At 35.9% G+C, this 12,151-nt stretch overlaps 1 protein-coding gene across 1 annotated transcript in view; it reads left to right on the top strand.

Annotated features, from left to right (window-relative positions):
* MYO3A (myosin IIIA) overlaps positions 1-12,151 on the top strand; it is a 499,205-nt gene that overhangs the window by 232,031 nt on the left and 255,023 nt on the right. Inside the window, 1 exon segment of the mRNA XM_053715695.1 lies at positions 7,422-7,538. Within this exon segment, the coding sequence (XP_053571670.1) occupies positions 7,422-7,538 (117 nt within the window).

The following is a 12,151-nucleotide window of genomic DNA, read 5'->3' as shown; positions in this document are numbered from 1 at the left end:
TTTTACCTATTGCTAGTCCTACTTAGCTGACCAACTTGCCCACTACTAGCACAACTAAAGGTGGGGAGCTTGGTACATACCTTTGCTGGGACAGATTTTGTTTTGGCTAATTGTAGCTGTGAACGGAGAAAGGCTGCACTTTGAGGGGCACTTCCCTTGATCACAGAGCTTCTTCCTGAGCATTTCTAGTTTATGGGAAAACATAATAAATGGTAGCTGAATGATAATAATTCAAATAATGTAGTGTAACTGTATTGCTTAATGCACTTTGGAACTTAGGGATATTAGAATTCAGTGGGGATGTAGATAGGGAGTAATGAGTTTAAGGATTAGAGGGGTACAATATCGAACACATAGAAACCAAGACCTTCCTAACCCACAGAATGAAAGATTTTACTTCTAAAAAGTACTATGCTATTGCTACTATATTAAAAAGCAGTATAATATATATTAATTTACTAAATCTCTTAACTTAGAGATTTTGTGTGAAGTACACTATAGCAGTACAATATACAAATTTAAAATTCAATAAATCCACTAAGTGTTACACTACTAATAATTTTAAAACTACAACTAAGCATGTAGGGGTTTAATCACAACCTTAGCAATATTTTATTTCGATATCAATATTTGAACTTCATCTGATATTGTCAGCATGGTTTTTCTGTGATTCGAATCCCAAATTGCTTCTACAGTATAAACTACTTAGCAGAGAAAACGGTTTCAATCGACATTTTGCAGATTTACTAATTATAGTACAGGTATTTTGATTTAAACATTTGTATAGTGTGTATTTGTATAGTGTGTACAAATGACAGACGGACGAGGTTCCCAAATTGGGAACCTGTCCTCTTACCTTTGTGTGCATGTGCTGCATGAATATATCATTGCACAAGTGCTTGCCTCTACAATGCTGCCTTCTCCTCTTACATAACTTGTCAATGATCAAAAAACTTCAGCAGCACACCAAAGATAAATAGTATTCCAGCTTTTATTGTACCAAGAGGAAAAAAATAAATGTATTATGTATTTTTTTCCTCCTGGTACAATAAAAGCTGGAATACTATTTAGTCTGCTGCTGAAGTTTTTTTATTTTGGATTGTGTGGAGTCTTCAAGCGGTGGCTCTTTCAGCTTGCACACAGATAACCACTGGTGCTGGAGTACATCTGACTTTGCACATAACCTGTCAATCACACGAAGAACTAGTTCTGAGGGGTTTTATCTTCGCCAACTCAGAGGTGGTGGAGATATTAAGAAGCAGCAGTTGGCTCACAAAATAATATAATTTCTTTCATAAAGGTGGTAAAAGTCCATGAGCCATTACTCCTGGAAATTATACTCCTGGCCACTAGGATGAGGCAAAGATTCCCAAAACACTAAGAGCCCTTAAAAACCCTCCCTCCTCACTGGTAAACCAGTCTTATCTTTGCCTTCACAGGAGGAAGGAGGAGAATGGAGGTTCTCTAGGTGTTCTTCTGTGACAGGGGTCATAGAAAATCTTCTATAGCCTCCTCCTGTTGGATCATTGTTATAAACAACATACACAGATACACGCTGTCATGTGTAAATCACTGGATTGGCTATCTACTGGAAGAAGTTTGTTTCTGCTGATGGTAATTCCTGTAGTGTGCGTGCTTGTTAGGTAAGTAGGTAGTTTATATTAATGTTGGCACTCACTTAGCCTATAGACTACTAGTAGGTACACTAGCCCCGCTGCTCCATAACCCTGTCCGCCTGCTCTGAGCAGGCAGACAGGAATCGTCGGAAATTGACACCCCCTGCTGGCGGCCCATTGGCCGGGAGTCTGCAGGGGGTGGCGTTGCACTAGCAGCTCTTGTGAGCTGCTGGTGCAATGCTGAATACGGAGAGCATATTGCTCTCCGCATTCAGCGATGTCTTGCGGACCTGATCCACACTGTCGGATCAGGTCCGCAAGACATTTGATAAATAGGCCCCATAGTGTTGTATATCATAGCCAGGGGACTATTGTGACAGGTATAATTTATTATATGTTTTGCATGGGATTTTGGGGTGCTGGAACCTTATATTGTTTCACCCTATGTTTTACTTTTTCTTTAGTGTGTTGGGTTTTCCTGCATATTGTTTTTTTTTAGCGCTTGTCGGCTTTGTTTGTGTGCTTTGTTTACTTTGTGTCAGCTGTGCACGCATGTCTTTATAAAACTTTTGGTTTTATTTGCTGTTCAGATATGCACGTGTTGGCTTTTGTTTGTACACGAGTACATATAGTTTCTCTATTTAGTGCTCTGCTCAGATGTGCGCATGTCAGCTTTTTAGTGTGTTTCAGTTTCACGCATGTAAGCTGTTTGGTATCTGATCAAAATGCAGAATCATACTTCAGGTTAAGGGGACGATTTATTAAGCAGCGTATGCTGCTCATTACGCGCAAGCCTTTTGGCTTGCCGGAATCAGGATTTAAGAAGCAGCGGTCGTAAGATGATAATTGACACCCCCTGCTAGCAGCCACTTGGCTGTGAATGTGCAGGGGGCAGCATTGCACAAGCATTTCACAAGAAATGCTTGTGCAATGATAAATGTCGACAGCGTATGTGAATCATATCCGCCTGCCATATAATAAATCGGCCCCATAGTCTAATATGCAATTGTTTTTTTAAACCTACTGTTTCTTTTAAGAATAGTGTAGCCTGGTATTCCCTTTAATATTTAAAAGGATGTTTCAATTTTTGGGTGACTATCTCTAAGGTAGATGGGGCCTTTCTACTTTGGCTCAAAGTACTACTATTCCTCTTCAGCATAGTACTCTGATTGCTGCTGCTGGGCCTCGCAGGACTTGGTTTCTGGATCTGGTGCAGATGTTCAGTTGTTCTCCATAGCCTTTTTCTTTGAACCATAATTTTCTGTCTCATGGGCCTTTTTTTTTTATCAGGTTCTCAAATCTTTCAGCTTTTTGGTTTAGAGACTGAATGCTTAGTTTTTTGACAGAGCGTTTTTTTTTTTTTTTTTGCTGATTCTATTATCGAGGCCATGATTTGGTCCTGTAAACCTGTGTTAAAGGGCCACTCAACCCAAATTTTTTTCTATTTTTTTTTTCAGATCCAAATAGAGCATGCAATTTTAAGCAACTTTCTAATTTACTCCTATTATCAATTTTTCTTCATTCTCTTGTTATTTTTATTTGAAAAAGAAGGCATCTAAGCTAAGGAGCTAGCCAGTTTTTGGTTCAGTGTACTGGACAGCATTGTTTATTGGTGCTGTCCAATCAGCAAGGACAACCCAGGTTGTTTACCAAAAATGGGCCGGCATCTAAACTTACATTCTTGCTTTTCAAATAAAGATACCAAGAGAATGAATCAAATTTAATAATAGGAGTAAATTAGAAAGTTGCTAAAAAATTGCATGCTCTATCTGAATCACGAAAGAAAAAATTTGGGTTCAGTGTCCCTTTAAGGAAGATTTTTCATGCGTATTGGAAATGCTTTATTTCTTGGTCTATGAAGCATGGTTTTAGCTGGCATTCTTTTATAATTCCTTGAATTCTTCAATTTCTTCAGGATGGGTTAGATAAGGGTCTATTTTTCATTTGTTTGAATTGCAAGTGTTTGGTTCTTTTCAGTTTTGTTTTACAAGAAGTTTTGTTCCAGCTTTAGTTGGAATTAAGCCAGTGGTTACCCATTTATTTCTCTTTTGGTTCTCAATCTTGCAGGTTGCTCTTTTTTGAGTCTATGCTCCCTTTTAATTTTCAGATTTCTTTGTCTTGAAAAGTTTAGTTTTTTGCTACCCATATTATCTTGTGGTGTTTTTTTCAAACTGCATGTTCCCATTTCATTTAAAGCTGGGGTGGAGACTAAATGAAAAATGGTTTACTACTGTTCTGCCAATACAAATTGCTCTTATTTGTATTATTGTAGGAGAGATCACTGTACTGAGTTCAGACAAACACCTGAAGTACTGGGCAGTTAATAAACTGAGATTTCCAGCTCTGGCTAAAATGGCCCAAAAATATCTTTCTGCCCCATGCAGTAGTGTGGAAAGTTGAACCTCCTTACTGATAGCAAAAACAGACTTATAGCTGAACATGCAGAGAGGCTTCTGTTCTGTTCCTTAAAAAGAACTTGCCACTAACTTTTGAAACATTATTCTAATTGCTAGATTGCCTTTTATACTGCTACTTCTCATCTTGCACATTTATGTTCAAAACATACTGTACTCTGAGGAACATCTTAGCTTATATAATTGCAGGAAGAGTACTCATAGGAAAAATTAAGTTAATCCCAATGAACACTCATCTTGCAATTATAGGACTAGATTTAGATTACATTTGATTGGTAAGCTTTACCAATGCTCTGTTCACATTTCCAACTCCATAGCCTTTAATGGAGTAGGACGTGTAATGAGAGCGTTGGTAAAGCTTACCAGTCAAATGTAATCTAGCCCATAGTGTTGTTCACCATGATTAAACAGTATTCTGTTCTATTTTTTACTGTATGGCACTTTTGGTTGGTTGCAATTTTATATTTGTTATTTATTGTTGCTGTTAATATATTTTATTGTAATATTTTTATTTCTAAACATGTTCTGTGAACTTTGTGACAAATAAAACCTGTTTTATTATTTCATAATGTCTTTTGAGTTACAGTCCTTCATAATTATAAAGAAGGAATCTTAAATAATTAGTCTGTATTGTGCTTGGTAAACTGTCACATGACATTAAAAAAAGTATCGGTAATTGGTATCGGCGAGTATTTGAAAACAAGTATCGGTACTTGTACTCTGTCTTAAAAAAATGGTATTGGTGCAACCCTAATATATATAAAGCAATATTTCTGAATAAACATACCTTCTTTTGGTGCTTTATTTAGCTTTCTTGTGCCATTGCATTTCAAATAGAGCCACTTCTCTGTCATGTTCATAATCATGCATAATTTTAGGCATTAGTAATTTATTTTGAATTCTATCACCTGCTTGATGTAAATGTGTCAATTAAAATAATTAAGCTCTTATAAGCTAGATAATGCTTGTCAAAAAGAGGAGTACATTTACTTGTTGTTTATATATTAACTTGCAGCATTAGCTAAGGTTATTTGCATAATGAATTATTATGGCCACTTTATATAAGTAGAATCATTTTGTTTGGGCCAGATGTGTCTACTTCCTGTCAATAAGGGCTTCAAATGGGGTTTAAGGATCTCTATGAGGATTCATGAATTTAGTTTGATCTGAATAAGGACAAGAAAAAGTATCACAAAATATTGCTGCCTTCAAGGAGCGGAAAGAACATTTATTCAATAGGTATACTATTATTTATATCAATATCATATACTCATGATATAATTCTTCTGGCTTCTATTTGATGCAATTTGGGTATTTATATGTCATTTTTAGCTCAATACCAGTGTCAAGGGGTGAAGTTTTAACGGGACATGAAACCCATTCATGTTTCAGATAGAGCATACAATTTTAAATAACTTATGATTAATTTTGTTGAATTCTCTTGGTATCCTTTGTTGAAGGTGCAGCTATGCACTACTGAGAGTTGTCTGAATATATTGGGTGGACCAATGACTAGAGGCATACATGTGCAGTCACCAATCAGCAGCTAGCTCCCAATAGTGCACTTGTGCTCCTAAGCCTACCTAGCTATGCTTTACAACAAAGGATGACAAGAGAATTAATCAACATAGATAATGAATGTAAACTGAAAAGTTGTTTAAAAGTGCATGCTATATGAATCAGTTGGGTGTAAAATTCTTCCTTTTCCAGACTCTACACATTAATCAGCATATATGTTCCATATCTGAGCACCTAAACTAAGACACTTAAAGACAGCATTACTCCAATTCTTAAAGTTAGATGTATTTGCATAGACAATATACTTATTTTGAATCAATCATATTATTTTATATTTATTGTTAAAAATATGTAATATCTTCCATTAAAATAATATAAAATGTAGCAGGGAGAATGGCGAGATATTAAACAAAATGAAGAGGAGGGTCTACAGGGTCTACAACATTTCTGCATGATGCAATTAAAGGATAAGCAGGAAAGTAAGAGCTATCCTGTTAAGGTGTTATTTCAAGGATGCATTTAAGGGACACTGAACCCAAATTTTTTCTTTTGTGATTCAGATAGAGCATGAAATTTTAAGCAACTATCTAATTTACTCCTATTATCACATTTTCTTCATTCTCTTGGCATCTTTATTTGAAATACAAGAATGTAAGTTTAGATGCCAGCCCATTTTTGGTGAACAACCTGGGTTGTTCTTGCTGATTGGTTGATAAATTCATCCACCAATAAAAAGTGCTGTCCAGGGCTGAACCAAAAAAAAGCTTAGATGCCTTCTTTTTCAAATCAAGATAGCAAGAGAATGAAGAAAGTTGATAATAGGAGTAAATTAGAAAGTTGCTTAAAATTGCATGCTCTATCTGAATCACAAAATGCTCTATCTGAATCACAAAAGAAAAAAATGTGTGTTCAGTGTCCCTTTAATCTATTTAGAAAAAAAATGAAAAAAAATATTTTGAGAGGGGATGGATATATATATATAATATATAATATATATATATATATATATATATATATATATATATATATATATAAATATACATTATATATAATAAGCACCCTTTATTATAAAGGGTTAATTGATTAAATAAATCTCTCACTGTTGGTTTATTTAATTCATGTTTCTTAAAAAAAAAAATATATATATATATATAAATATATATATATATATATATATATATATATATATATATATATATATATATATATATATATATTTTCCCTTTAGGTAACACCTGTTATATTTGTTAAAATACTGATTTGTTTTTGACTATCATTTTATTCCATAAAGAGAGCCCAATTCAAATACATGACAATTTTTTTAACAAAGATTGTCAGTAAGTTCCACACTTACACTAAAAAGTGTGAGCTTTACAATAATCAGTTTCAGATTTACAGGGACATTGAACCCAATTTTTTTCTTTCGTGATTCAGATAGAGCATGCAATTTTAAGCAACTTTCTAATTTTCTCCTATTATCAAATTTTGTTCATTCTCTTGGTTTCTTTATTTGAAAAGCAAAAATGTAAGTTTAAATGCCGGCCCTTTTTTGGTAAGCAACCTAGGGTGTGCTTACTGATGGGTGGTAAAATTCACCCACCAATAAACAAGTGCTGTCCAGGGTCTGAACTAAAATTGGCTGGCTCCTTAGCAAAGAGTCCTTCTTTTTCAAATAAAGATAGCAACAGAACAAAGAAAATGATTATAGGAGTAAAAATAGAACATTGCTTAAAATTGCATGCTCTATCTGAATCACGAAAGAAAAAATTTGGGTTCAGTGTCCCTTTAACAATATTTCAGTGTTAATTATACACATTTTATTGTTTGAAATGCAAATATTGTAATCTACATTTAACTGTATTTTCTATTTTAGAACACAGTGACAGATCAGCTGCAAAAGCGATACCTCAGAGATCAGATATACACTTATGTGGGTGACATACTTGTTGCTGTCAATCCATTCAGGAACCTGGAGCTATACTCTCAGCAGGTTTGATTATGATAAAAAATAATATATGTATATATTTAATTTAGTTAGCATCTGTAGTGTTGTAAAGCATTCTTAGTATATTACTATTATTTTTGTTCATTTTATGTTATGTTTGATTTACACATTTATTATGTTTTATATTTCTAAATGCCAGTACAAAAATATTGAGTATTTGTAAAATTTTTTGTTTGAGGCAAAAGGTTTAAGGTGTAAATTAAGTTTTGCCTTAATCATGGTTAAGATCATGTATATGCTTTTATTATTGTACAAACATAATTTAAATGTATAATATCCACTTTAAGAAGGAAATTATCCCAATTGCATTAAGTTCTTCTATCCTAAGCATTTCTCAAATGTTGTCCCTACTTACCTTGAACATCAATTCCAACATATAAATGACTATGTGGAACAAATGTTGCAATTTGGCATCTGGTGGTAATTTAGTAAGTAGAGAATAGTAATGCCATGAATCCTTAGAAATTGTCAAAAGTAAAATACGATAACTGAATGTAACATTACATTGATGTCTACGAGAATCAACATTTGAAGTTAATTTTGATATCTTGAATGTATTTTTTATGGAATACAAATATAATATTTCATTAGTCTACAAAAAGAATGGAAAATGTTTAAAATATTCAATATTTGTCTAAATCAAAATCAACCAATATTTGCAATTTTAGACTAATCTACCAAATCTTTTCACATCCCCTTAAATGCACTATAAACTCCTAATTAAACACATCTACTAATTACACACATCACCTAATTACACACATGTACAGACAAACATTATTGACTATGAATATTACAGAAGTTTAGTATAGTGTTTTTATAAATAATTAAAGATCAGTCATTTTCATCATTATTACAAGAATGTAGATATGGCTACAGCTCTGTATATCACTGAAATGAAAGCTGGGGAAGTGTATTTTGCAATACCTGGTTTTTAGCATAAAATTAGTTTTATGTTCATTTCCATCCTTCCACTGTCATTTGAACAGTTGCTGGTGTTAAGTTTTCAATTAAATGTTTGCAGGCTTCACTCTTAGGGCCTGATGATCAAAGATTCTCCTGATAGGAGAGAAATTGTAGGGCCGAACTCTCCAGCACTGCAAGATCTCTCTCATTTCAGTATCTAAGAATATGGCTGCAACTCCCTGATGAGGCCCACAGAAGGCCAAAATGATCCCAGAATTGCCTGGTATTTCAGAGTTGGACTGACCTTTCTAAGCGGGATCAGACTGATATATTTCTGGAAAGTTTTCATCTGTGAAATGCACAGTTGGGCTAAAAGAGGCTGCTCCTAGGTTGCAATTCGCCATCGAACAAGCCACTGAGTTGTTCATTCCTGGTAGAGCACTTCTATCACTGTGTGCATTTGAGTTCCTAGATTATGTCTGAAGCTCTCTCAAATGTCTTGTGAAATGCAATAAGCATTTTAAACAAGTTGGTCTCACCAGCTGCATGCAGGTGAAAATTGCTTAAAATTCACAATACACTTATTTTACTGACAGACAAGTAATATATACTAAACTATAGGCAAAAGCAAGTTAAATTGTAGTTAAAACATTTAAGTTTAATTTGTTATAAATGCAACCTGAGCCTTTATATCAGCCCCAGGTGTTTTCCAGATACCTGCTACTCCCCTGTGAAATTATGTATCCCAGAGAGCCTCATTGCTTTCTATAGAAGGCATCTCTCATCTCTCTGGGACTTCCAGGTTCCACCCTTTTTCTTATATAAGTCAGTGAGTTCAGCCCATGTCATCTCAAAGAAAATAAAAACTAATTGTGCCACAAAAAAAAATGAGAAATATTAGCCTATATAACTTAAAGGCCTCTTAAAATGTCCTAAGGGTTCTTGGGCTGCTCCTGCTCCAAAGAAGGATCCAGTCTATATAAAACAAAATCACAAGAGGGCACCCCAATGGTGTAGATTCTATAAATCAAACAGATATTAAGTGACAAAAAATGTGCTCACAAATTTTATTGCATACAAAAGTTCTATTCTCTGGTGCTGAACTATTATAAGTTGTCCAGCTGACTTTAACACCAGTAACAGGATTCCTCCGTCAACATAGAATTTCACAGATGCGTAGTTAGGGTTGGTAAGATGACCCAAAGCAACACTGCATTCTAAATATAGTATCCTGTGTTGTCACCTTCCCAAAAACTAAGATCACCAAATACTAAAACAAAAGTGTGTTTTATTAAAAATATTAAAATGATATAAAAGTATGTAACACTCACAACGCATTTCTCAGCTAACCTAAAATGGTAAAGCTGGGGAAACGCATTGTGAGTATTATATAAATTTATATCATTTTATATTTTTTAAGAAAACACACTTGTTTTATGCATTTGGCGATCTCAGTGCTCCACTTGTAATCTAGCCCATAATATTCCTATTAATATATGATTCTTCCTTTCACATATTTGAACAAATGAGCTTACTAAGGGCTATATTACAAGTGGAGTGCTAAATTATTGCACACCCGCAAATGGGCAAATTCGCTCGGTTGTGGGTGCGCAATAATTAACCAGTCATTACAAAAGGGGTGGTTATTGCTACTGTTAGAAAAAAAATGTAAGCCTCTTTTTTCATTGTTTTTAAAGCTTTCTTTGACTGCCTTGACTTCTTGATCTTCTTTAAAAATGATATCTTGAGTTTTTTTTAATGGTAAAGTTATAGGTCTCCATTTATCAAGGCTGAAGATGCTACTTTGGAAAAAAAGTTTGAAGAACCCTCATCTGTACTATAATAAATAGAGGCCAAAATATTATTATTATCAGGTATTTGTAGAGCGCCAACAGGTTCCACAGTGCTATGAACATGGGTAGTATATAAAAAACGATTACAGGGATCAAATGGGGAGAGAGGGTCCTGCTGAGAGTTGCACTGTTGTAATCGGCTCTTATGAAGGTGAACTACAAATGGCTGGACTCATAGGCTTACATGCTATGGTTTTAAGGGGATAGCAGTGGAGATAGGAAGGTTAGTGTAGGTTGTAAGCGTCCCTGAATAGTAGAGTCTTCAGGGAGCACTTGAAGCATTTAAAACTAGGGGAGATTCTTGTGGAGCGAGGCAGAGAGTTCCATAAGATGGAAGCCAGTTTTGAGAAATCTTGTAGATGGGAATGTGAGGAGGTAACAAGAGAGGAGGAGAGTAGGAGATCATGAGCGGAGTGAAGGGGGCAGGAGGTAGAGTATCTGGAGACAAGTTCTGAGATGTAGGGGGGAGCAATGCAATTGAGGGCTTTGTGTGTCAGAGTGAGAATTGTGTGTTTAATCCTGGAGGCAAGAGGAAGCCAGTGAAGGGATTGGTAGAGAGAGAGAGGTGCGGCAGATGAAGAGCGACGTGCAAGGAAGATGAGCCTGGCAGAGGCATTCATTATGGATTGTAAAGGAGCTAGGCGGCAGCTAGGGAGACCAGAGAGGATAGAGTTGCAGTAGTCAAGGCGGGAAAGGATGAGAGAGTGGATTAAAATCTTTGTTGTGTCTTGTGTAAGGAAATGTCTAATTTTAGCGATGTTTTTAAAGTAAAAGCGGCAGGCTTTAGCAAAGGACTGAATGTGAGGAGTGAAAGAAAGATCTGAGTCAAGTGTGACCCCAAGACATCGGGCATGTGAGGTTGGGGTAATGATGGAGTTGTCAACAGTTATAGAGACATGGGGTGGAGATTTTTGAAGAAGGGGGAAAATAAGGAGCTCAGTTTTGGAGAGATTTAGCTTGAGGTAGTGAGAGGATATCCAAGATGAGATATGAGAGAGACAGTTAGTGACACGGGTTAGCAAGGAAGGAGATAATTCTGGTGCAGAGAGGTAGATTTGTGTATCTTTGGCATACAAATGATAATGAAACCCGTGGGACTTTATTAAGGAACCTAGTGAGGACATGTAGATTGAGAAGAGAAGGGGACCGAGGACAGAGCCTTGCGGTACCCCAACAGAAAGAGGTAACGGGGCAGAGGATACCCCAGAGAAGGCTACACTAAAGGTACGATTAGACAGATAGGAAGAGAACCAAGAGAGAGCTGTGTCACAGATGCAGAAGGATTTGAGGGTATAGAGCAAAAGAGGATGGTCAACAGTATCAAAGGCTGCAGACAGATCAAGGAGGATAAGTAGAGAGAAGTGGCCTTTTGATTTTGCTGTAAGTAGGTCGTTGGTAACCTTAACAATTGCTGTCTCCGTTGAGTGAAGGGGGCGAAATCCAGATTGCAGTGGGTCAAGGAGGGAGTTTAATGTAAGGAAATGGGATAGACGTGCATATACTAGCTTTTCAAGAAGCTTTGAGGCAAGTGGTAGTAGGGAAATAGGGCGATAGTTGGATAGGGAGGTTGGATCAAGAGAAGGTTTTTTGAGGATAGGTGTGACTAATGCATGTTTAAGAGATGTGGGAACTATACCAGTGCTGAGGGAGAGGTTGAAGATGTGTGTGAGTATAGGGGTAAGGGTAGAAGAGAGGGAGGGGAGTAGTTGTGAGGGGATGGGGTCGAGGGGACAGGTAGTGAGGTGAGAGGATAGTATAAGGGCAGAAACTTTATCCTCTGTAACAGAGGCAAAAGAGCTAAATGTATGACTATGTGGGTTTTGGATAATTGTGAGCTTT

This window comes from Bombina bombina, chromosome 5, assembly GCF_027579735.1.
Source record: "Bombina bombina isolate aBomBom1 chromosome 5, aBomBom1.pri, whole genome shotgun sequence".
Classification (NCBI taxonomy): domain Eukaryota; kingdom Metazoa; phylum Chordata; class Amphibia; order Anura; family Bombinatoridae; genus Bombina; species Bombina bombina.
Note: the sequence above shows the minus strand (reverse complement) of the source record. Positions and strands in the feature narration are given on the sequence as shown.